The sequence below is a fragment of the Osmerus mordax genome, chromosome 21, assembly GCF_038355195.1.
Source record: "Osmerus mordax isolate fOsmMor3 chromosome 21, fOsmMor3.pri, whole genome shotgun sequence".
Taxonomy (NCBI): domain Eukaryota; kingdom Metazoa; phylum Chordata; class Actinopteri; order Osmeriformes; family Osmeridae; genus Osmerus; species Osmerus mordax.
The window spans coordinates 9017554-9044385 of NC_090070.1; the positions used below are offsets into that span (position 1 = coordinate 9017554).

The 26832-nt window shown below is 46.3% G+C and overlaps 3 protein-coding genes across 4 annotated transcripts in view; 2 read left to right on the plus strand and 1 right to left on the minus strand.

The window, feature by feature from the left end:
* Window positions 1-12584, plus strand: part of LOC136965656 (alpha-1,6-mannosylglycoprotein 6-beta-N-acetylglucosaminyltransferase B-like) — a 78868-nt gene extending 66284 nt beyond the window's left edge. The window contains exons 15-16 of the mRNA XM_067259842.1: window positions 3532-3754; window positions 12265-12584. Coding sequence (XP_067115943.1) covers window positions 3532-3754; window positions 12265-12584 — 543 coding nt within the window. The remainder of the gene's footprint in view (window positions 1-3531; window positions 3755-12264) is intronic.
* A 1153-nt stretch (window positions 12585-13737) lies between these two features.
* On the plus strand, window positions 13738-14463 carry LOC136965657 (snaclec agkisacutacin subunit B-like). The gene is made up of 2 exons (XM_067259843.1): window positions 13738-13758; window positions 14146-14463. Exons 1-2 carry the CDS (start codon window positions 13738-13740, stop codon window positions 14461-14463), a joined length of 339 nt encoding a protein of 112 aa, XP_067115944.1.
* Window positions 14464-22786: 8323 nt separating this feature from the next.
* Window positions 22787-26795, minus strand: LOC136965018 (importin subunit alpha-1-like). Of its 2 annotated transcripts, none has more exons than XM_067258994.1 (11): window positions 26739-26795; window positions 26252-26392; window positions 26023-26163; window positions 25650-25738; window positions 25174-25442; window positions 24895-24989; window positions 24517-24780; window positions 24081-24314; window positions 23651-23833; window positions 23255-23404; window positions 22787-23061 (listed from the first exon to the last, which is right to left on the minus strand). In XM_067258994.1, exons 2-11 carry the CDS (start codon window positions 26318-26320, stop codon window positions 22972-22974), a joined length of 1584 nt encoding a protein of 527 aa, XP_067115095.1. In that variant the 5' UTR covers window positions 26321-26392; window positions 26739-26795; the 3' UTR covers window positions 22787-22971. The 2 variants fall into 2 exon arrangements, with proteins under 2 accessions (XP_067115095.1, XP_067115096.1); XM_067258995.1 differs by lacking the exon at window positions 26739-26795 and adding an exon at window positions 26478-26496.
* Between the last annotated feature and the right edge of the window lie 37 nt (window positions 26796-26832).

Here is a 26832-nt window from a genome sequence, read left to right on the forward strand (position 1 = left end):
ATGCAATGCTTGATTCAGTCTCATTCAACTTTAAGTTTAATTGCAAGTCTAATGCTCTTTCGTTTGACTGTATAACTATTGGGCTCTGCGATCAATAAACACGTACTCGTCTCCTGCAAGTCCAACTCTGCAGTGTAACCCCTCACACAGTTAGCATGTCTAGAAGACGGGGAGACTTTTAGCGATTTCCGCCCAAAGCGTGCTCATCCAGTGCATCCTGGGATTATTAAAATGCAAATCGCCCCTCTGCGTCATCCATCCAGACGAGGAGAGTCAGACCCGGAGCGCTACGCCGTGGAAAGCGCACACCTCGCACAAGTTTGTTTCAGGTGGTGGGTGTGGGGGAAGGTGGTGTTAAGGGGGGGGGGGGGGGGGGGGGCAGGGAGATGGGGAGTGACCCCCCCCTCTCCTCCCTCCTCCTCCATCCCCCCCTCCCCCCACACCACCACTCCCACCTGTGCAGGACGTGTGTGCGTACGCATGTATAAAATAGTGTGTAGGTACTGCATGTATATACTGTAAGTACAGTGCCAGAGTATTTGACACGAATGTTGTCTTAAATATTTTCGTTCACATTTTAGCTTTGCTCCTTTTCTTTACTTTCTAAAGGTATTATTATATTGTGCGCGTAGACAAGCTCCTAAAAGAATGTAATAGATTATCATTCATGTGTAAATACTTAGTCTCTCGCTCTCTCTTCATACATAAATAAAATAAGCCTACATCACGCAGTCAGTGTGATAACATTACCCATGTCTGATTAAAATAACATTCGAAGACTGTTAATTAGGCAGAAGTGTAGAAAAGTCTAAGTTGAACAGAAGGGAGGACTAGTGTGTCAGTGGGTTTTTGCGCGTGTGTGTGTGTGTGTGTGTGTGTGTGTGTGTGTGTGTGTGTGTGAGAGAGAGAATCTCTCTGTCCATGTGCAGATCCATCACAAGTGACAACACAGAGCGGCATGCAAATAGAGACGCCGCAATGACGTACAGAGCAGCCCATGCGGAACCACAGGTCTGTGGTGTGTGTGTATGCAGGTGTGTGTGTGCGTGTGCTTGTGTGTGTCACATGTTCCCGGCAGTACACTCTCTCGCTCTCTCTCTCGCGCTCTCCCACTCACACACACACTCACACACACACACACACTTTGACCGTAGTCACCTCCTCAGAGGACAAAGCCATTAAAGGATTGTTTATCCCTTTGCTGGAGCAGGCCCCTCTGTTTCTATGGGAGGGTTCAGTGTGACCTTTTCGCACTGTAACACTCACCTACAACGAGGCCTTTCCACCACAATTCACTTTAACTACCCTGCCAGCAATCGGGCCCTGTGAGCTGGGTCTCTGTCTTCCACCGCTGTGTGGCCCAGCGGACTCCCTCATCCCTCATCTCTCTTCACCAGTTAAAAGGAGCGTCTCTGGAACGCTGGTTAATTAACCGGGAGGCACACTGGTGGAGGCGATACCACTGTGGTTATCCCGAGGAGCAGATAGAGCAAGGGGTGGGGGGGGGGGGGGGGGGGGACTGTGGGGGGGGGGTGGTAACTGTGTGGGGGGGGGGTACATGGGACAAGGACATGTTGTTCAGCTTGTGTGGTCTTCCTCCCCCCCCCCCCCCCAAAGCCTATGAACATCCAACTGTCATAGTGAGAGCATGTTACTACTTGCTTGCCACTCTTTTCAATACTGCCACGAGGCTTCACAGGGGTCATGTCGTAACTGGAGATAGCTTAATGAGGATTTGTCGTTCGTAAAAAGGGCCAACTTGATTATTTTGCAGTGAGCCATTACTTGTAAATGGCGATAAGCACCTCCTCAACAGACAGTGAAAGTAGTTGGAAGAGGGACTGAAAGTTTTCTCTCTTTTCTGAGCCGTATCTGTTTATGTGCCGGCTGGCTGGAGAGATTATACCTGCATCAGCTGCTGAGGTAGTGGGAATGGTGTGTGTTTGTGTTTGCAGGTGTGTGTGTTTGTGTGAGTGTAGTTGTGTGTCTGTGTGTGGGGAACAGCTGCAGTGGAATGGAGTTATCATTCATCCTCATTTGCATGTTGCAATCTGCACGCTCACACACACACACGGCACCACTTAACTGCGAGGTCTGTTTTAGCCAGCCTTTAAAAGTTAGCAGTGTTGACTCGCTAGTTGAGAGAGAGAGGTGAGAGGGAGGAGGGAGGGAGGGAGGGAGGTGAGGGAGGGAGGTAGGGAGGGAGGGAGGGGAGGGAGGGAGGGAGGGGAGGGAGGGAGGGAGGGAGGAGGGAGGGAGGGAGGGGGGGGTGGGAGGTGAGGGATGGGAGGGAGGGAGGGAGGGAGGGAGGGAGGGAGGGAGGGAGGGAGGGAGGGAGGGAGGAGGGAGGGAGGGAGGGAGGGAGGGAGGGAGGGAGGGAGGGAGGGTGGGAGGGAGGGAGGGAGGGAGGGAGGGGGAAGAAAGAGAGAGGGAATAGGACAGGGAGACAAAAAGGGAGAGTGAGAGAGAGACAGAGAGAGATGGAGAGAGATGGGAGAGAGGCAGAGAGAGATGGAGAGAGATGGAGAGAGACGGAGAGAGACAGAGAGAGATGGAGAGAGACGGAGAGAGGCAGAGAGAGATGGGAGAGAGGCAGAGAGAGATGGAGAGAGGCAGAGAGAGATGGAGAGAGATGGAGAGAGATGGAGAGAGATGGAGAGAGATGGAGAGAGGCAGAGTGAGATGGAGAGAGATTGGAGAGAGGAGCAGAGAGAGATGGAGAGAGATGGAGAGAGATGGAGAGAGACAGAGAGAGATGGTGAGAGATGGAGAGAGACGGAGAGTAGGCAGAGAGAGATGGAGAGAGGCAGAGAGAGATGGAGAGAGGGCGGGAGAGAGATGGAGAGAGGCGGAGAGAGATGGAGAGAGGCAGAGAGAGATGGAGAGAGGCAGAGAGAGAGAGAGATGGAGAGATGCAGTGAGAGAGATGGAGAGTGGAAGAGAGAGAGAGAGAGAGAGAGATGGAGAGAGGCAGCTGGGCTCCCGCAGGGCTCCAGTAGATTGGCAGTGTCTAAAAGGAGAGTGGTTTGCCGGCGGTGGTTTGCCAGGCAGAGGATTGCCTCCGATTGGCTGTTTGTTTAATCCCAATGCGAGACCTGGCAAGATCAGCCTCCCTGTGTAAGACCCCTCTGATTAGATAGCCACTATTTCCCTCTTTCTCTCTCCTTCCTTTTCTCTCTCTCTCTCAGTCTCTCTTCTTTACCCCTCCTTTTCCTCTTCATTCCTCTCTTCCTCTCATTCTTCTTTTCTCGCTCACCCACAATCTCTCATCGATTGAACAGCCCTCTCTCTATCCCTCTCTTTCTCACGCTCATATCACTCGCACTTTCTTATTTCTCCCCCTCTCTCTTTCACCCGATTTTTATTGTACTCGCACACATGCTCTTTCTCTTGTCTCGTTCGTTAGACCTTTGTCTTATTTCCCCACGGCAGTCGGCCCCTCCCTCCAGCCCCCTCCCTCCAGCCCCCTCCCTCCAGCCCCCTCCGCCCAGCCCCCTCCCCTCATGCATTCCCCACCCCATCGTTGGTCAGGTCCGGGGCGGGCGTTCCCCGCGCTCTCTGGGCGAGGTCGGAACCAGAGCCAGAGCGGACGGGATGAAGCCGGTAACTTCCTCCGTCATCCTCCTCTCACCCCCACGCCACCCCCCCTCCGCCTCCCCCCTCCTCCCGATCTGCCTCCCTTTCGGCACGGGGGCCCTCTCCATCATGTGGTCCGCTCACGCACTCCAGCCCCCTGCCCTGTCAGGCAGGAACGGTGAGAGGGAGAGAAGGAGAAACGGAGAGAGGAGGAGAGCGAGGCGAGAAGATGCGTTACGTGTGTTTGTGTGGATGTGTGTGTGTGTCCTGTCCGCTGAGCAGAACGTGTGTAGAGGTGGGCGGGGCTAAAGAAAAGATCTCAGATGAATAATTCATGGTCAGTGTGTGTGTGTGTGTGTGTGTGTGTGTGTATGTGTGTGTGAGGTGCTAAAGGGGTGTGTTTGTGTGGTACTTGTATACCAAAAGGGAGCACGGAGCTCATGCTCTGCCAGAAAATAATGACTTGGCCCTGAGGGACCCAACCGCTCCTCTGGGTTTTATCATTCAGTCCACTAAAGAAGCACATGTCTTGCAGTACAAAAGAAGGCACTGTCACTCAAACATGACACACACACACACACGCACGCACGCAGCAGTCTCCGTTTCACTTCCCGGGTCATCCACCGAGGGAGCGAGGCGTTCGTGCTCACATCTTTGTTCAGGAAAGGTGCGCAGTCATCCTCATCCCTCGAAGGCCAGACAGGGACACGATGTGTGCTGCGACACGTCCGGTCTATTCCTGGTCCCTGTTTTTCACAGCCTCCAGCTAATGGAAAGATCATGTTTCTCCCCGCGGGAGGCTCTTTGTGTTTTGTTGCTCTGTTCAGTGAAACCTTGGAAGATACGATGAGTCAACGTTATCTCCCAAAAAGTGATGGGAACGGCATCGAGCGCGCTCGGTGTGGGTGGATGTTTGAGACGTGGGAGGAGAGAATCGTTATGAGAAGATAAAAGGGAGAGGGGTTGCGTGTGTGTTTTGTGTTCTACTTATAATTATTCACTGTTTTCTTTTTTACGGGGCATGCATGAACCAACCAAGTACACAGAATCACCTCATCGACTCTCTCTCCCCCGCCTCTCCCCCGCCTCTCTCGCCTTCTCTCGCTCACTTTCTTTTTCTTTCTGTGTACACGTGTCGCTCTATCCTCTGTACCGAACCTTAACTCGAGCATCGTGTCACCAGCCTGAGGTCGAAAGTTGCGACAAAGATCGGGCAGCATTACGCTGGAGTTGAATGGATGAACGAAATAAATGTTTTATAAATCAGGGGTTCTCACAAACTTTTTGGGGTCAAGGACCCCTTACAGGGGAGAACATTTTCCAAACCCCCCCCGCACCCCCCCCCCCCAGAATCGTAACACCCATTCAGAATACCCTTTGTGCCCTTAAATGGACACAATATTCATGTTTTATTGGTGCCAATGGTCCCCACCTGCAGAGTATTATATATTATTTCACTTTTTAATGATACAGCACAATTTAACAATGTTATAATTTAGGAAAGTAGGTGATGCAGGTGTGTGGGTGAGCGGGTAGTGCTGCTGTCTGGCCGTGTTGAACAGTGTAGGAAACAAAAACTCAGCTCAACACAACGTGCCGTGGAGATGGCTCTCCCTGGATGTGTGTGGCCCAGTGATCTGGACCACACAAACGCCACACAAACAAGTGGGAGGAGACCCACCAGGCCCAGTGCGTCCATCAGAGGGAAGACCCGCTCACCTCTGCCCCCGGTCCTGCAACAGGAGGAACGGGGAAGAGCAGAGCAGGAGGAGGAGCTCGTCGCATCAGTCACCTACCTCTCAAAGACATACACACGGTCACCACATTGTCCTCATGTACTCATTTCCTCCCGTAAACTGTATACTGACAAAGGCCTATATCCCCCCCCCCCATCCACGCGCGCACACGAGAAAGATTAGCCAAGTGTCGAACACTCTGTACATCTTAACCAGCTCAATCCGCTGTTCTCCCTCCTCGTAAAGACCACCCCGTGACCTTGCAAATGAATATTTTTCAACGGTAATTACCCACAATCCTCTCGACATGATAATGATGAGGCACGAGCCGACTGGAACGCGTGGCGTCGTCCGTTTAATACACCTGTATGTGTCGACCCGCCTCGGCCGTTTCCCACGTCCACTAATGAAGCATGTCCAATGGCGTGTATTACTGGGGGATGAATGAGGGACTTATGAGGGAGGTGGAGTGCTCGGAACGCTGTACGTTGTTTCACCTGAATTTAGCTGTAATCACTGGCTAACAGTGGCCATGAATGGATCACGGCCATGCTGGATCAAACGAATGGATTCATTTGTATTTGCGCAGTGAATGTGCACAGAGCTTGTGTCTGGGGCTTTGCTGACGCTGAATTCATCCGCTCGGCTGAAGGGATGCTTGGTCATTGAGGGATGGGGGAAAGAGGGTAGTTGTGCGAGGAACCTGAATCGATGAAGACTGGAATGTCCTGTTTTATTCTGCTGACAACGGAAATGACTAATTGGTATTGATGGATTACAGTAAATGGTGTCGCACAGCTGGATCCTGGTGAACATGCTCCTAGCGTGTCAACGTACACGCTACATGCGTAATCTGCGTGTGGTGTAGTCATGTTTTCTTTTTACGGGCCTCCTCCTTCACGCTTTTAATGTATTTGTTTGCGTTGGCACACCTAACTATATTAATGACCGATTAAATCCCTCTCCTCTCTCTGTATTTCTCATTTTCTCCATCTGTCGTCTCTCTCTCTCTCTCTCTCTCTCTCTCTCTCTCTCTCTCGGTCTCTCTCTCTCTCTCTCTCTCTCTCTCTTTCTCTCTCTCGGTCTCTCTCTCTCTCTCTCTCTCTCTCTCTCTGTCTCTCTCTCAGACAAAAGCTGTAATCACCTCCTTTGATCGAGCTTAATGATTCTCATCAGCACTGCTTAAAAAGACCTGGCCCGCTGCCCGACTGTGTGTGTGTGTGTGTGTGTGTGTGTGCGTGTGTGTGACGCTCTGTGTGTGTACATGACGTCTGTGTGTATATATTTACATTTTATTCATCTAGCAGACATGTTTATCCAAAGCGACGTACAAATAGTGCATGTAGAAAGTACAGTAGAGGATCCAGGATCAGAAGTACACAGTTGTTTCACAGTATTTTGTCTATCGTCACTAGCCAGAATGACAGTTCGTTATCACTCGACAGTGCAACAATAATAGATGGATTACTTATATATGCATTTAGACTGTGGACTTTTCATGCTGGAACTTGTGTATGACAAAACATTTGGTAAAATGAAGTTATACAAAGCTAAGGGAAACTATAGTGATACTGAGGTCTCTGCAAACATATTTTAACCGGGGACTGTCTGGTATGACATGGGAATGGGCCAATGGCAGAGCTCCAACCAAGATGTAGTCATTTAAGCATAGAAGTAATTTAGTAAAGTAGTGATTTTCATAAAGTAATCATTTCAGCATGTAAACCAACCTCTCTTTGACCTAAGAGAGGTTTGGGCCAAAGCAACCAAAAGTCCTTATTCTCGTATGGAGCCCTGGTAGCTCAGGGGTTAACCATGTGTAACATGTAAACTGAGGCTAAGCCTGAAGGTCTTGTGGTCAAATCCCAGGTCTGGCTTCACTAATGTAGTCAAGTGTATCTTTCAAAACAGAACCTTTACCTTAAGGATGTATGTTCATATTGTCATGGAGCCCTGGTAGCTCAGTGGTTAAGCATGTGTAACGTGTATACTGAGGCTAAGCCTGAAGGTCTTGTGGTCAAATCCCAGGTCTGGCTTCACTAATGTAGTCAAGTGTATCTTTACAAAACAGAACACTTTACCTTAAGGATGTATTTTCAAAATGTTCATGTTTTCATGAATCCCTGGTAGCTCAGTGGGTAAGCATGTGTAACATGTAAACTGATGCTAGGTTAAAAGGTCTTGGGTTCAAATCCCAGGTCTGTCTTCACTAATGTAGTCAAGTGTATCTTTACTAAACAGAACACTTTACCTTAAGGATGTATGTTCATGTTGTCATGGAGCCCTGGTGGTTAAGCATGTGTAACATGTAAACTGATGCTATGTCAAAAGGTATTGGGTTCAAAGTAGAAGCTGATACTTTAAATGTCTGTTTAAAAAGCATACTTAACTTAAAATATATTTTTTTAGCATCTTCCTGTTCTGGCCAAGCATGACAGGAAGTGAGGACCATGCATGTTGGTGCCCCTGGCAATACCAAGCATGATGGGAGATGGGGACCATGCATGTTGGTGCCCCTGCTGGGCTCCACCCTTGTGTGTTGGACCTGAGAGCAGCCTGCATGGTGCTCATTCTTATCCGCTGGGCTACCAGAACCCTGCTTCAACTACCTTCAGAATTCAAATATATCTTTGAGAAAAGCCCACTTTCAGCTTTCATCCAAAAGCACCTTGGGGGATATGAACCTCCAACCTCTTGATTTGCAGTCAGCCACTTTAACCACTGAGCTAAACCTTCCACCCCAAATAATGGATGTGGACAGTCACACTTGGTCATAATCACCCACTCATGAGCAAAACACACCTGGCAATCGTTTGTATTGATTAGCAATCAGATCACATGACCAACAATCACCAGGATGGAAAACAATTAGCAGCCATTTTGAGGAATTGGTTCCCCATTTACTCAATGTTAGAGCTAGATCTGGTAATTGTTTTCTATCCTGGTGATTGTTGCATTAGATCAAATTTATCGGGATATGTCATTTCATCCAAAACACACATGCTAACCCCTTTGGTCATTTCATCCAAAACACACATGCTAACCCCTTTGGTCATTTCATCCAAAACACACATGCTAACCCCTTTGGTCATTTCATCCAAAACACACATGTTTAGGTCTTTAATATGGTGTAACCTGAAATAGTAACTTTTGGATTGGATTTAAGCTCCTACATTCACTCTGCGCCAATTCTAATTGACATGCCTCACAGTCTCTGTGCCCTTCTATTGTGTGAGATAAGGAGGGCTATGGGATCAAGCCTCCAAGGTTTACTCTATATATGCAGTGTGCTGGCCTTTATAGCTGAAGGTTAACCAGTATCAGAGCGATGCAATGAGTGTGTCTTTGTTTGTGTCTTTGTTTGTGCTTGTGTGTGTGTTTGTGTGTCCACAGAGCTAGCAGGAAGGGTAGGTGGGGAAGGGCGGGGGGGGTGGGGCGGGGGGAGGGGGGGGTCTCTGGACCCCAGGGTCTCCTGCATTATTCAGACTAGAGATAAGAGTCGTCTCTCCCTGAGCCTCTCTGATACTGCTTAACCTTAATAAACACGCACGCTCTCTCATACGCTCTCTCTCTCTCTCTCTTAAACACACACTCACACACACACACACACTTACACATGCTCACACACACCCTCTGCTGATTAGCACCACTGCTCCACCTGCAGAGACAAAAAGGTAGGAGGCGGACAAAAATCATCGCAGTGTTTTTCCACTGATTATCACCTCAACCTTTTAAGGTCTTTCTCTGACTGCAAAAGATAACTTTTGCAAGAGAAGTGAAGTTTTTTTTTCTCCAATTGTAATTTACAAGGAAGTAATATGACCTGGTTTAGCATAACTAAACTGTTTTGAGGTGTGTGTTGTTTGCGTGACTACCCAGAGCGAATATTAGAAGGGGATGTTTGCCTGCAGACCCTCTAAGGTCAAACTGTTGAACCTTGCGTGACCTTCGACCTAAAAGACAAACTCCCACATCAATGTTCATACTTTGAGGACAACAATACAATGCTAGCAGTTACTTATGTGCTTACTTATTCCCTCTAGCTTACTACATTTTTGTGTTTAAGAAAACATTCTTTGCATGGTTATATCTGAACCACAATGTAAATGTGAACATTCACACATTCGCTGTGTACCTGTACTTGTTTTTTGTTTTGTTGCAGTAACTGCTTCCCTTTCAACATCCATGATAGTCATTGTAGTTGCTTGCATATGTGATCATTCCCTCACCATGTTATTCACTAGGTTTTTTGTTTTGTTTGCTATTGCATTGACACATTCTTGACGTGTCGATCCTTCACCGCTTTGAGAGATTGACGAGGGAGATATTATTATGAATCCCTTTGTTGACGTAACCCCTGGGCGTCAATCTTTCAGACCGGACACCTATAACACACTAGTAAATCCACTTCTACACTACTTTATCCTGAGCCAAGTACATAAGCAATGACAACTGTGCTGTCTTCTTACAGTAATGTAATTTAGTTGTTGTATGAATGGAGAAAAATTTTGATTGGCACTAAGAGGTTATTTCTTTCAAATATATATAGAAATATATATGACTGTGCGACGGGTAGCAAATTTCTGTTTTTTAAACAAACATGTCTCAGCCAGGAAAAACAATGTTTATGGAACTGGAGGATGAAAAGAAGGCCTGTCACCCTAATATAATCAGCCTCCTACTGTTAGAGCAGAAGGTGTTTATGTATGTGTGTGTGGTCTACACGCCATCACACCCATCTACTTAATCTGTCGACAATGTGTGTGCGCGTTTCCGCGTGTGCGTTTGCACGTATGTGTGTGTGTGTGTGTGAACGGCGAATAAAATGGAGAGTACCTGACAACTGATTAGCCTCGCTAAAGTGAATCCATCAGCTCTCATCACACTTGATTGCGAGCGTCGACGGCTCGGGCGCTCTGAAATGTGATTATGCTCTTTCACGGGGAGAGAGCTCCCCTACCATGAATTTGAAATGGCCGTCTCTGGTAAACGTTCATTAATGACAAAGGGAAGTCAGTCCTCCAGATGAAGCATAATCAGGGGAGGAAATGACCTGAGACTAGTGTTTAGCTTTACCCCATCAGCACCCTTTGTGGGCCCTTGAGAGATGTTTGGCTAGCTGACAGCTTGGGCGACATCCAGTCGATTGTCCTTCTGTGGAACGCCGTCACCTGATTGGCTTCGATGTTGACCTCGGTGTCGTCCATTGTCTGGGTGTTTTCGTTTGGCGTTTGATGCCCTTCACAAGTGGACAGCGATCTGCTTTTTGCAGTTTTCCCATTGAAAAGTGGAATGGAAGGTGTCACTATAGCCACTGTCAGGTCACTTTGTTAATTTTTCACATAAATGTACGCAGCAGCTCTATTGTACAGATAAGTTGCAGTTTGTGATGGTAATAATGAGGTTGGCCACAAAACGTATTGTATTGTGTTAAGAAAACTTGCATGTGATTTGGTTGCACCCAACCATTTGCCTGGACGGCAGGTGTCATTTGTGTTTGTAAATTACCTGCTGGGTATTTACATGGGTGTAGTAGGAGACGTTTACAAATCACCTTTCCATGCTGGTATTTTAGAAGATAAGGCCTCTCAATTAATTGGCCTTTTATATAGGTAATAAACTGTGCTGCGTGTCAGCTGCCTACATTGACAGGTAGAGGTTGGTAGGGTATAGGTGCACATTGAAGCAATGACCTCAATAAGGACACATTTCTGGTCAACACTTGTGTGTCCAGATGCATTGGAGAACATTGAAACCCTCTGCATATTTACCTGATTACCTCACATCGTCATGGACACTATTACACTGAGAAGTCTAGACTCTGACACTCTGACACTGACAACTAACCCCATTTGGGGACGAAAAAAGATTAAGGCTGACATTTTGGAACCATAGACAAATCGGGGTATCGCCTGATGATTACAATTTCAAGAATTTTGGTGTCTTACTCAGGCAAATGATCTGGAAGTCAGTGAGACCACATATGGGTGGAATAATGTAGTCATTTGTTTGGTCTCTTTAAAAACAATCAGTTTTGTTGAGCCAGGGCCTAGGCATTAATGACGTCACTTCTTCCATTTCAAACAACCTGAGCATTCACGCAAGGGAAACCCTTGCAAATGACATAGACAGCATAGTATCACAAATACACATACATGGGCTTAATTGACTAGTTGATGGTCTTCAAAGGGTCTTCAAATCCATCAAAGAAACAATTGATCGATTGACAATGATTTGAGTATTACGAAACCAAGACCAGACAATAATGGTTGTTTTCTTTGTCATTACCCTTGGTGTTAAGGAGGTTTAGGAAGAGGTGATTTGCTTGTGAGGCCACATAGGTATGTATGACACACCCAGCTATGCAAAGACAAACGTGAAGAAAAAAAAAGGAGAGTATGAGATGTGGCTATAGGTTCCTAGGACTCTATATTAGTCTGGTACATGCTTCACACCTATTTACAACTCAACTATTTTTTTTATTTAAACCCCATCAGTTTCAAGGGTAGTATGTGGACAAACTTAAAACCCTTTACATCTGAACACAGCATCACCATGGAGAAGTTCTTCATTCAGGTTCTCCTTGTTGTGACTGTATCAAGAGTGTTTGGTAAATATGTTTTTGTAGATGAGTTGAAGACATGGACAGATGCTCGACAACATTGCAGACAACATTATACTGAACTAGCTCCTATCAGTGGACCAGAGGATCACTTGAAACTCAGACAGGCAGCCGATACGTGCATCTGGATTGGTCTTTACAGAGAACCCAACAATATAACAGGCTGGAAGTGGTCAGGAGGCGGATATGCAACATACCTAAACTTTCACTCTGGCGAACCAAACAATTTAATGAACGAATTTTTTGTCTGCGCGAGTTGGCTTGGATGGTATGATACTGTTGACACTTATTTTACTACTTTCTTCTGCTTGAGTCTGTTTGTGGTGAGAGAGCCCAAGACGTGGGAAGAGGCTCTGGAGTTCTGCAGGGAGCAGCACACTGACCTGACCAGCCTGCTGTCAGCGACGGAGATGCTTCTGGCCCACAGGGAGATCCAGGAGCAGGCCCAGACGGCGCTGGTGTGGACGGGCCTGCGCTTCCTGGGGGACCGCTGGCTGTGGGTGAACGGGGACCCTCTGGACTACCAGGCCTGGCCCCCTGGTGGAGGGCACCAGTGCCCAGCTAGAAACCTCCGCTGTGGGGCCGTGGGGACGGCGGGACCCTGGGAGGCCCACGACTGCCAGGAGAAACTCAGCTTCATCTGCTACTGAATGATCTTGATAAATATATAAGCAGAGCTACATTAAAATTCATATACAATGTTTGTATAGATTCTTAAATAAACTTCATTTTAAGATTTCCTCAGGACATTTTCAGATGGGAACAGTTCTCTATAAAAAGTATATCAAAGCCCATAACAGAAGATAAATACACTATACTTTTTACAACACACTGGGAATTTCCTACAATACCTTGTTCCAATAACTATTAAAGTAGTGGTTCTGTTTGTAATCATATCTTGTATTGATTGGCCTTCTAGATCTACACCTCTTTCTCACGTTTTATTTACTATTTTCGTTTAGGTTCTTTTGTGTACTATTGTATTCTATCGTATCATTTGTGTATGTCTGACAAATTAAAGGTAAAAACGAAATAAATGAGCTGAGAAGATACTTCCAGAAAGGTGTACTGCATGATATGATTAACATCCTATTGTGTTCTTGAGTATGTGTCTAAATGCTGAGTGGGGCCCGTTGACTTCGCTTTGGATCAAGATGGTCGGAGGAGAAGATATAAGGGACTTTGGAAAAAGAGGGTTCACTGATGGAGCACAGATGGCAGGAGCTTCAGTCCCAAAGACGGCTCGACTGGCTGGTGTTTCAATAAAGTGACACTGCTTCATTTAGATCTATGGGAAAGACATCGGTAAATAAAGGGCAGGAAGTGAAGAATGTAGGACACAGAGTGGAGTGACACACCCTCACTGTGACACTAACCTAAACCTCTCACTGAGACACTTGTTGTTGTTCCTTTAATTTGTCACCCGTCCCCTCAGCTCTGCTGATCATGTAAACAAGGCTCCAATGGTAACCAGATGCTGGTCTCTCTAGGAATCTCCCTAAAGAAATGAAGGTCAGAACATTTGTTTGAGAGATAAGGGTTTTTTTGTTAGATTATTTGGATGTCGCTTGTACAGTATGCAAAGTCCGTTTTTACTTATTTATAACGAAGTGAGCTGAAGAGACGATGCTATTGGTTCCTGGGACTCGATACTAGTCAGGTACATCAGACCAATCGTCACTCAGAGCAGCAACACAAGCAACAACACTTTAAATCTCAACAATGATTTGATCTGAACCCATCCGCTTCGAGGGTAGAGGTTCGAAATACTTCCAACTATTCACATATGAACTTGGCATCGCCATGGAAAAGATGTTTATCCAGGTACTTCTTGTCGTGACTGTAGGAAGAGCGTTTGGTAAATATGTTTTTGTAGATGAGTGGAAGACCTGGACAGCTGCTGAACAATATTGCAGACAACATTATACTGAACTAGCTCCTGTCAGTGGACCAGAGGATGACTGGAAACTTAAACAAGCAGCTGGAGGCTTTCCAAATTCCAACAACTGGATTGGTCTTTACAGAGAACCCAACAATGTAACAGGCTGGAAGTGGTCAGGAGGCGGATATGCAACATACCTAAACTTTAAGTCTGGCCAACCAGACAACAATGCATATCATAATTATGGTTCAACTGGTGACACTGGATGGTATAATAGTTTCAATGGTTTAGGTAAGTTCTTCTGCTTGAGTCTGTTTGTGGTGAGAGAGCCCAAGACGTGGGAAGAGGCTCTGGAGTTCTGCAGGGAGCAGCACACTGACCTGACCAGCCTGCTGTCAGAGACGGAGATGCTTCTGGCCCACAGGGAGATCCAGGAGCAGGCCCAGACGGCGCTGGTGTGGACGGGCCTGCGCTTCCTGGGGGACCGCTGGCTGTGGGTGAACGGGGACCCTCTGGACTACCAGGCCTGGCCCCCTGGTGGAGGGCACCAGTGCCCAGCTAGAAACCTCCGCTGTGGGGCCGTGGGGACGGCGGGACCCTGGGAGGCCCACGACTGCCAGGAGAAACTCAGCTTCATCTGCTACTGAATGATCTTGATAAATATAAAGCAGAGCTACATTAAAATTCATATACAATGTTTGTATAGATTCTTAAATAAACTTCATTTTAAGATTTCCTCAGGACATTTTCAGATGGGAACAGTTCTCTATAAAAAGTATATCAAAGCCCATAACAGAAGATAAATACACTATACTTTTTACAACACACTGGGAATTTCCTACAATACCTTGTTCCAATAACTATTAAAGTAGTGGTTCTGTTTGTAATCATATCTTGTATTGATTGGCCTTCTAGATCTACACCTCTTTCTCATGTTTTATTTACTATTTTCGTTTAGGTTCTTTTGTGTACTATTGTATTCTATCGTATCATTTGTGTATGTCTGACAAATTAAAGGTAAAAACGAAATAAATGAGCTGAGAAGATACTTCCAGAAAGGTGTACTGCATGATATGATTAACATCCTATTGTCCGCTGTGGGGCCGTGGGGACGGCGGGACCCTGGGAGGCCCACGACTGCCAGGAGAAACTCAGCATCATCTGCTACTGAGCCTGAGGTTGCCTTAATTTATTTTAGTGATAGTTCAAATATGTTGCCAAGCTATTCCTTTTTGTTGGTTTTAACATAAAGGTGACAAAAGGAAATCACCTATGACTATTAACATCTATGCTTTTGCTCACATGGACTAAACTGGAATGATAATGTAATGCTGGTAGATTCAAACGTGCAAGTATTTATTTGCTTTCAGCTTCTTTGTCTGCAGCTATATTTACCAGGTCAGCTGAAGTCACTGAGGCACTAATGGCTAATAACAACTTTGACATCCACAGAGTGGAGGAAAAAAACGCTGTTATGACTCAATGGATCACATGGTAATTGGGAAAGACTGCATGCTGCCGAACTCATACCTTTATAGTAGAGTCGAAGTACACGCCGTAATTACTGAGCACTGTGGGGGGGATGGAGAAAGGTTACGTCCAGGTTCAGTCCATTGAACGCTAAATCAACCAATGAGATGCTTGGGCCTTGGAACTTCACCTCCACGGATATCAAACAGGAAGTCTGACACACAAGGCTGGAGGGATAGTGCAAGCAGAAGGTAATTACAGTGGCAAGAACCCGACCGAAGCCTGTAATTGGTTGGAACACAATGAGACTTCAGAATTCAGATGATATTATAGAAGGGAGATGATTCATTAACTGAAAAGATGTTTGAGTGTGCTCACCCCTAAACTTCCCTTGCCACTCATAATAACAGTAGAAGCGGGGTAAGTTGTTTTCAGGGAGGAAATTAAAAACGTTGATATTGAAATGGTGTTGCCTGATCTTCTTCATTGTCTCTGACCTCACCTACCCATCACATTTTGCCTTCATCCCCTGAACGAGAGAGAATTGACATGCAGGTGCAATCCCATCAGTCACCCCTTCCATTAGGGCAGGGTATGTATAAAATAAAATAAATAAAAAATCAGTTCACACTGATTAATATGCATAAGTAAGTAATTGTTTTGATTTCAATAGCAATTCATATGAAAAAAGGTCATTACGATAGTAATAATGCTCTTTTAGTAGGCTATATATCCGTTGATATGGATGTATGGTGCATAACAAAATAATAAATTAATCTAGCATAATAAATACATTTAAAATCATAATAAAATCTCCACAATAATACTGGTAGTCACTCCGGCCCATGTCATTTTCTGTTACAGACCGACCCAGCCCCACATTAAAGAAAGGAAAAATGATCTGGCCCTCGCAGAAAGTAAAAAGTTTGGGGACCCCTGCACCTAGACCACATTTCAGGTTGGCGCGAAGGCTTGGAAAGCTGTAGTCTGGCTAAATTCTTCAGAGAGGGTTAGAGGGCCAGTCTCTGTGTATGTGTACGCATGTGCACCCTTATACAATATTGTGTGTTTGAGTATGAGACACATACGCACATTCAAAGGTTCACTTGCCCTTAAAGGTTCCTGTGCGGCTCTACAAATGATTGAGTGGCGACGGGTCAGGTGTCAAGCACCATTTCTGCCTGCAAAAGAAAGGCGTTAAAAATGGTTCCAACTGACCTGTTTTACAATTGCCATGTCATTAGCACAATGACTTTTGTCAGACAAAGTACACTTCTGACACATCAATATGGGAAACGTGCATCAAATCTTTCACACATGAATATAAATGCTTGTAGATATAAATAACTGATTATTCGTCAGACGTACAGGAATGACTTTAAGCACGACGCAAGACACGATTTCTGGTCAGGTAAACCGTATGCAGTCTTAACTACACAAAATGGAAATGATACTCTTTTCAGGTTGGGTCATTTTAAAACCACAAACCGGTGAGTCACGTTATTCGCCTAATTAGGTCTACATAATTGGCATCATTTGCATAAATTACGTAATTACGTATGCAAAATAGTCTCAATATGTATGCAAAATAGTCTCAATTTATTCGGTCCAAGATTATATTAATAGAGAAGCGAGTTTTGTTACCAAATGCATTCATTAAGTACATCTTACTGATCTCCATAATGATACTTCTTCACTATTCACTTCATTGAGCACATACATTTACATTTACATTTATTCATTTAGCAGACGCTTTTATCCAAAGCGACCTCCAAGAGAGAGCTTTACAAAGTGCATAGGTCACTGATCATAACAACGAGATAGCCACAAAACAATACATACACCTTTCCAAACAGGCCAATAGGTCAACGTTTGTAAACACTTTATGTTGTGGAAGACATAGTAAGCTCCTCAAACGACAGCAAGGCAACGTAGGCTACTGTAGCTAACAATAAACATTACATCCAGGATCTCCCTGATTGTTTAAAAAGGCGGTCACGGCACGTCACTCGGGAAATTCCTCCAGGTCGATCGATTGGCATGGGTTGCTTCTTAAAAGTGTGAACGATCTCCCCCAACAGCACGTATATTAGATTGACAGTTGTCGGGGGCATCCCCTCCCACCCGGTTGCCTTCTCCGTCTCGTCAGTGTCCGCTCACCTTTGGTCCTGCTTATGAATCTCATATCCGTCCGTGGGAGCAAAGAGGAATGACAAGTTGGCAGCAGGTAATATTTTTATTTGGAGTCTGTAGATTTTGACACAACATAGATCCCATTAAGTCCATGCCCGGGTATAGCCCAGGTATAGCATCGGAAATATGATGTTAAGTTGTTCATCCATTTTACCAATATTTTTGTATAGAGAACAGATTCGTGTTATAGCCTATACTGGAAATGTTAATCCTAACCTACTTGAACCCGGATTCACCTAGGCCATAGCTTTGACATTGATTTGTCTTAGAAAATATATCAACTTGCTGTAATCAAAGTGTCTCATTTTGGGGAGGAGGGAGGTAGGCCTAGGTCGGGGAGGAATATATGTTGTTTAGGCCTACCTGTTGAGGCGTGAGAGTAGGCCTTCACAATTTAAATCCAAGGTTGGTTGAGACATGGAGGAACAGCTGTCTGTGACAAGTTTTGCCAGGTGTCTGCATTGTTGGATCACCGAAATGATGACGGTCACCCCTTGGGATGCACCTGCTGTCTGCAAAGTGATGCGTGAAGGGTATAATGTCTAGCGTATTTTGACCATGACGACGGAAGCTGAATTTCTGCTAGAAAGATATATTTCGTGACTTTGCAGCCATACTTTGATTTCAGGATGAAACAAATATTTGTACAGTCAGAGTGTGAATTATACAATGATAATCGGGGGAGGGCAACTTCTTCTCTAGGGCATAAAGTAATATTTTTTGATTATAGGTAAGAATGATATGTATCGACCCCCCCCAAACCTGTTGTTTTGACCTGTATTTCATCCAAAACACACATGCTAACCCCTTTGGTCATTTCATCCAAAACACACATGCTAACCCCTTTGGTCATTTCATCCAAAACACACATGCTAACCCCTTTGGTCATTTCATCCAAAACACACATGCTAACCACTTTGGTCATTTCATCCAAAACACACATACTAACCCCTTTGGTGGTTGGTCATTTTTTCCAAAACACACATACTAATCCCTTTGGTCATTTAATCCAAAACACACATGCTAACCCCTTTGGTCATTTCATCCAAAACACACATGCTAACCCCTTTGGTCATTTCATCCAAAACACACATGCTAACCCCTTTGGTCATTTCATCCAAAACACACATGCTAACCCCTTTGGTCATTTCATCCAAAACACACATGCTAACCCCTTTGGTCATTTCATCCAAAACACACATGCTAACCCCTTTGGTCATTTCATCCAAAACACACATGCTAACCCCTTTGGTCATTTCATCCAAAACACACATGCTAACCCCTTTGGTCATTTCATCCAAAACACACATACTAACCACTTTGGTCATTTCATCCAAAACACACATACTAACCCCTTTGGTCATTTAATCCAAAACACACATGCTAACCCCTACGGTCATTTTATCCAAAAACACACATACTAATCCCTTTGGTAATTTTATCCAAAACACACATGCTAACCACTTTGGTCATTTTATCCTAAACACATATACTAACCCCTTTGGTCATTTTATCCAAAACACACATACTAACCCCTTTGGTCATTTACCCCAAAACACACTAACCCCTTTGGTCATTTTTTCCAAAACACACATACTAATCGCTTTGGTCATTTAATCCAAAACAAACATGCTAACCCCTTTGGTCATTTACCCCAAAACACACATACTAACCAGAGTGTGAATTGTACAATGATAATCGGGGGGGTCAACTTTCTCTCCAGGGTGTAAAGTAATATTTACGATTACAGGTAAGAACGATATATAAATGTATTGACCCCCACCGACCAGTTTTTTTAACCTCTTTTGGGGGAGTCGTCCAAGTCTTAATGAAGGGGGTCAAACCCCCCCCCCCCCCCAAGCCCCTCCATAATTCGAACCCAGTGTACAGTAATACGCCACTATACAGAGGCAGCAATACATTTTGTGTCAAAAACAAAAAGAGAAAATGCGTTGTCATTGGTCTTTCGTCGGAATGGAAACATAAGATGTTTTTGCTGTGCCCCATATTTACATTATATTTACATTTAGTAATTTAGCAGACGCTCTTATCCAGAGCGACTTACAGTAAGTACAGGGACATTCCCCCCGAGGCCCAAGGATACAACGTCATTTAGCACTGCCGGGAATCAAACTGGCAACCTTCAGACTGCTAGCCCGATTCCCTAACCGCTCAGCCACTTGACACCCATAAGCCAGTTATTCTTTTGTGCATGTGAAGGTAAACTACAGTCGATAGTGAATCCTTGAGCTAGGATTGGAAGCAGCAGCCATGGCTGACATTGTTTCTTCACCACACAGCCTTCACTTCAGCATCTTCCAATGGCTCACAAGACAGTTCTGTCCTGGAAAGTATTTGGTCCTCTATAACGAACAGCAGGGGAGGCCCACTGAGTGCTGTACACGCACACACAGACACACACACACACCTGGACCTGTCTGTTTCACTAACATTGTAGCTCAGCATTTCAGAGCTGGTTCACTTGGCAGTGCGTCAACCTGGACATGAGCTCTCTCTAATCTTTCTCCACTTTCTCCTCTTGCTATGTCTCTATCTTTCTTTCTCTCTCTCTCTCTCTCTCTCTCTCTCTCTCTCTCTCTCGCTCTCTCTCTCTCTCTCTCTCTCTCTTTCTCTCTCTCTCTCTCTCTCTCTCTCTCTCTCTCTCTCTGTGTCTCTCTCTGTGTCTCTCTCTGTCTCTCTGTCTGTCTGTCTCCCTCTCTCTATCTCTCTCCTCTTTCTCCGTCTCTCTATCCACTTAGCGATTCTCCAGTATTTTATTTACGCTTATCTGTAACAAGAGCCTGTCTGTCTCACCATGCGCGCTTGCTTGAATTTGCCATGCTTTTGGGGATCAACCATGCCACCAAAGAACAAACATATTTGTTATCCTAGTTTTGTGTTTTTATTTTGATATTTATATCTAATAAACATAATATAAATACATTATTAAAAGTAGTAGGCTAATGTGTAATAATGTTTAATGTTCAACTCAATGTCTGGGCTAGAGAGAATAGCAAGCAGAGAGGCAGAAACTGAAAGAAACAGGCAGAACAAGAAAGAATAAGAGAGAGAGAGAGACAGAGAGAGAGAGAGAGAGAGAGAGAGAGACAAAGAGAAAAGAAGGCAAAGAGAGTGCTGCAGTGTGCCCTTAATCACCTCCAGTGTTTTCCTGTTTGCTACCTCTGGAAGTGGTTCAAGGTGCCAAGCTAAGTGAAACGGACTGCCTTCCTCAGTGGCCGTTCTGTCTTCATTTGTGTTTGTGTGAGTGTGTGCACTGTGAATGCACTTCAGGAAATACTTTACATACGGTATGCTGTAGTGTTCCAGTCTCTGTGTGTCTTCCTGTGCTTTTCACAGAGTCGTTTTCATGTATTTATTCAGATAGCCAGAGGGATCCCCTGCCTCTCAACAGCGATGGGTTCATGGGACTTGTAGTTTTTTTTCCCATTACCACGTTACCCCCATATCTTAACAGGGCCCATGGACCCAGACAGCTCCCTCTTGGTTCTCACTTGGCTTCTTCCGCAATCGAAATCGGATGAGCTGCGGATGTCGGGCAGCACCGCCGCGGAGATGGATACCCATCCTCCGCCCACCCCTCGGGTCTCTTCCCTCCCGTCTTCGAGCATCCCACGGCGGGCCCCGCGGAGCGAGACGGGCGGGAACAGACCGGGAAGCTGGGAGGACGCCCAGGGAATTCCTCCCACGGCTGGAGTCAGGAAGCAGATGGGAGCGGGGAAGGAGGGGAAGAAGGCGGGAGGGGGGGGGGGGGGGGGGGGGGAGGCGTCATCTGTCTTCATGAGCTTCTCATTCCATAAGTGTAGGAAGGAAGGAAACGGGGGGGGGGGGGAGCAGGGGCACTGCAGGTTATCTATAAATGGCTCAGACTTAGATTGCAGGGTTGAGGTGAGGGGAGTTTGAGAGCCATCATCTCCCCAGATTAAACACGTATACACACAAGCACACACAGGCTGGGTACATGTGAGATGGATTGATGGAGAGGGAGGTAGGGACAGAGCGACGGACGGATGAATGGAGAGATAGCAGGCCCCATGTGTACCATGTAGCTTTCTGACCACATCCATCCATTCCATGTAACACGCCATATTTATTATTGTGTCATCTGGTCCATTACACCTCTCTCTAACAAAAAAAGGACAATTGATGTGGGGGGGTGTTTGTGCCACTTAATTTGCCAATATCAGTTTGCGATGCTATAGGATTTCATACTCGAGGCTAGAGCGTGTTCAGAGCGTGTTCACTAGTCTTCAGGGAGCCATGTTACACCCACAATTTGCGTGTGTGCTGTCCCGTTCTCTCAGATTAGTCATTTTCCAAGGACGCATTTCCAAAGCTTGCATTTCGCAACAATCCTATAGGGGCCTTAGGCTACCTATTGGCTCCTCACATCAGGCCACTCTTTCTTCAAAAAGGCATGTCTTCATATGGTTCGCTGGTGTTCCTCCAGCGCCGGCTCTATCTCCAGCTCCAGCCAGGGTCTTGATCTCTCCCAGCCCAGCCTGTTTGGGCCAGTGGCAGGGTGTGTGTGTGTGGTGTGGCTTGTCTAATCACAAGGCCACCAGTAATGGGAGACACGGGCGTGCTCGGAATAAAACAAGGGATCAAAGAAGCCTCGCTCCTCAGTCACTCACTGGAAATTGGCCTTCTCCCTGAGAGCAGAGAGGGATGGGTGTGTATGTGTGCATGACCATGTGGGATTGTGTGTGTAAGAGAGGTGCAAGAGAAACAGTGAGGCAGGAAAGGCATGTAGGGGGTGTGGGGGCTTCGAGGAAGCGAGCATGTGCGTGTTAAAAGATGTGTGCATGCGTGTTCTGGAGAGCGAGCTCGACAGCCAGCTCATCAGTTGATAACAGTTTAATTAAAAGAGAGAGGGGGAGAGGAAATGAGGCACACGGCTTTATTGAACCCAGTTTTTGTAGAAGACGGCTGCTCTCAACACAGGAGATTAGGGAGCTCTGGAGGTCCTCTCTGTAGCCTTTGATCAACATGTATCTAAGTATCTGGTATGATTTAATTAGGATGGATTCAATCTGTTGGTCTGGACTGAAGAAGCCATTACCAACATGTGGTGGGCTGTATTCTGAGTGAATTTATTCATTGGATGTAAAAACGTATGGTGTAATATATGCAAATCTGAATTGGAAAGCCCAATGTCTATTTAATATTTAGATTGAAAGTCAGCCTTCATTACCACTGGTTGACAACAGGGAAATCCCAATTTGCCATTTATTCATAACGAAGGTTACAGCACCATCTAGTGGACAGAAATCCTCACAAAACGCAATGAAAACCACTACTTAATAAAGTTTATTTACACAGTGTAGTAAAACAGGGATGTCATCTCAGTATGTATGTACACTTACAAAATGAAGATAACTAAACAAATAAATCTGGAAATGGAGGAGGTTGCTAGTCAAAATACAAAAAAATGAGACAGGTAAGACTATATGCAGACTGGACTGGAAGACATGTTAGAAGTTGAAAGTGCTTTGGTTCTCAGGGATCTGGAAGGCATAGCCGTCCGTGGTAGTCTCTGGGGCCACCGACTCATCTTCTCCCTCCTGTGATAGACGAGCAAGAGGACAGGCATTAGCACAGAGGAAAGTGCATTGACGGCCATTTTGCCAAGTCCTATTTTATCTCACTAATCTGGTGTATAACATAAGGACACGGCCAAAACCTGCGTCCTATCTACCCCCCCCCCCCCCCCCCCCCCTTCCAAAACTTAATTTCTTCCTGAGAAGAGGGACTCACCTCGCTGGAGAAGTACTTCTCGATCAGGTTGAGGGCACTCTTGTAGACCATCTCGTTCTCGTGGGACTGCAAGGCCTCGATCTTGTCCAGGCCCCCACACTCCTCCACCATCAGGCACAGCTTCTCCGTCTCACCGATCTTGTCCCCTGCCTGAGGGAAGCGCCAGGGAGGGGAGGGGGGTTAGAACCAGGACACACACACAACAATACAGAATTTGGACTTATGGACAATGCAAAAACTGCAAAATAATCTGCAGAGACCGAAAGCAAAGGTGACATAACCCACCCTCATCAGCTGTTTAAAAGGACTTCTTTCTGAGGGTGTGCTTTTGTCGTGTTCAAAAACTCAAACAACGACCGTCGAAAAAGACAATATATCCAGTGCATCTTCACGTACCTGGAAGATGTTGGTGATGGCGTCCAAGATGACCTGGATGATTTTGCCATCCTTGGCAGAGAGCAGGTTGAGAAGAGGCTCCAAGGCGTTACACTGGACCAGGTAGACCACCTGCTCCACAGTGCCTCCGCTGGTGTAGTTGGTGATAGCCCACACGGCCTCCTTCTGGGTCTTGTAGTCCGCCTGGTTGGACAGAAGCCAGTCATGAAGATCAACAAAACTACAAGCAATCTGCATTAGATAGTCCATCTCGCCCAAGCACTTTGGATATGGAGGATATCCAGTAAGGCCCAGGTTATTATTAGCAATCATTTATTACCACCAATGCATTTCATATTTCCAACAGCAAATTCTCTCAAATTGGGCAGCAATGGGAAACAGGACCGAGAGGGTCTTGAGAGCTTGAATGTGCCTGTAGTATTTCTCCTACCTGAGAGAGGACCTCCACCAGGACAGGCACCAGGCCATAGTTCACCACCTCCTGGATCTGGGTGTCCTTCCCGGCCGTGATGTTGGACAGCGTCCAGGCCGCCTCCTTCTGGATGTTGGCCTTGCAGTGGCGCAGCAGGAAGGGGAACACGGCCAAGGTGCCGGCGTTGAGCACGCTCTGGGTCTGCTCGTCCGTGCCGGTCACGATGTTGCCCAGCGAGCGCAGGGCCGGGGTCTGGGGAGGAGACAAGTGAGGAGCAGGACTCATCAACAAAAGCCAGCACAAAGTAGTAACAGCACAAAGCAGGAACGTACTAAAAGTCAATCTTGTGAAGTCAAAAGAATTAGGAAGCGCAGAGCTGTACGGGTTCTCTCAGCATCACAAAAGAAAAAGAAAAAACTCACAAACGGAAAAAAACAGACAGGGGGCAACTCACCACGACGCTGAGCTCCTCGGACGCGAGCAGCTGGACCAGGCGGGGCACCAGGCCGGCCTGCACCACCACCTCGATCCTCTCGTTGGGCCCGTCAGTCAGGTAGGACACGGCCCAGCAGGTGTCGGCCAGCACCTCCTTGTCGTCGTGGTGGATGAGGCGCACCAGCATGGGGAGGAGCTGCTGTATGGCAGCCAACGGAGGAGCGGGGTTCTTGTTCCGGCACAGGTTGGACACGGTCCATGTGATGTTCCTGAGGTAACTGGACTGTCGTGATAGAGAGGGTGGGTCATGAGAAAACGGCTCTCTGGAACCTTGGCCTTGGGGAAACCATGGCACGACATGTCAAGGTCAGCAATGTGGCTTAGTCTGACCACTTACTGAGAAGACAGACAGGTCAGGGGTCGACAGCAGGGACATGAGGGGATCGATGGCTCCATGCTTGATCACTTGGTCTCTGTAGTTAGAGCCGTCACCTGAAGAGAGAAAGTCATTACACCCTATTTCAACAAAACCAACCCTGGGTGACGCAACCATCACTACATTCACACCAGATAAAAACACTGGACGAGCATTTCCAACAAAACATTACATACATCCAGGAGAAAGACGCTTTGAAATGTACATGCACGCGACGAAAGCCCCTGTTTCATTCCTCACCTGCGATGTTTCCCAGGGCCCAGATGGCCTGCTCGCTGATGTGGGGGTGAGGGGAGGTCACCAGGCTGATGAATGCGGGGACGGCCCCTCCCTCCACCACAGCGGTGGTCTGGTCCGAGGTGCCCGAGGCGATGTTGGTCAGGGCCCACGCCGCCTCAAACTGGATGGGAGAGCACTCGGCCAGGCTCAGGAAGACGACAAACTTGGAGATGAGGCCGGCGTCAATGATGCTATCGATTGGGGGGTGCCTCTCCCGGGACAGTAGCTTTCTGTGGACAGTGGGAACGCAGGTCAGCTACAGATCTCGTGGTGGCAAATATCGCATGTCACCGGAGGGTAGACTTGTGATAATGCAAGACGTAAGCATGAGTGAATTATTAGGAATTTACATAAAGACAACCTCAGAACTTGAGAGCTCACCCATACAGATAGACTTGATAATCTCGGTAGAAGGGCTTAGATAGCTAACGGCTTACCTGGCTGCTTGTGTGGCTTGCAACTGAGTGTCCAGATTCTGGCTATTTACACCACTCACTATCTCCTCCACTGTCCAATGCTGGACAGGCTACGGAAATAAAACAATTGAATTAGAGAGGCTACTACCAATGCCACGACCTGCCAAGCATTCCCGCTCATCAAGGTCAGCAAACACAAAAATGTGGCAATCTAATGCAGGTCATTTTCTCTGCAAGTGCCGGCGAACAACAGCTAGCTTGATCGCTACACCCATAACGTGATCCCCACTTCCGGTAACGACACCTGATCCTGAAGTTTTCCACGGGATCGTAATAGAGCAAATAATTGGTGTCCGAAAGCTACTTGGAAGCAAACTGCGATTCAAATCGTTACCTGTCCATTCTGATTCTTCTCTTGGAGTGGTGAAGTGGGTTCGTCTGGAAAACTACTGACATTCCTTCTCTTTAGAATCTGGTCATCCTTCTTGGCTTTCCGTAACTCCACGTTGACCTCGATCCTCCTGCGTCGCAATTCCTTCATGTAGACGATGAAACAAATACATTTTCAGCATTTCCTCAATATCTGCTGCGGGTCAAGACAGTACAGATTTTTTACAACTTACGTTAGCATCTTTCCCCTTGTTTTTGAACTGGGGCAGACGATCTCCATTGTCGTTGGCAGCGCCTGACATTGTTTTCTTTCGATATAGAACTGTAGTGTCGTGAAAACGAAGATCAACTTCTTTGCAGTTAGCACAACGTCACTGAAATGCAACATTGACAAATTGTGTTTATACCATTTGCTTGGAAATAAATAACATCTCAGAACGTTAACATAACTAACGTTACCTTCCGAATGTTAGAGCAAACCCGGCTAAATCTCTACTCCCTGCTGTTAGCCACGGATTATCTAACACCATGTGGCCAAGGCAGCATATAACAGAACTGCCTCCTGTTCCAGTTGTTAACTCTCACTAAACAAGACAGTTACCATATTCAATATACACCCAAACGTTTTAGCGCTGATTACCACAAAATCACCACGATTTATCGACGATTTAGCAACATTTTGTATTCTAGCTAGTAAGAAAGCATGTGGACCGCACTTACCGATTCCTTGTTCTCACTTTCAATGACGTATGTTTTTTGATACCGCCCTTTAACTCTCGGGGAGATCGACCAAGGATTGGTTGATTTGGATGAA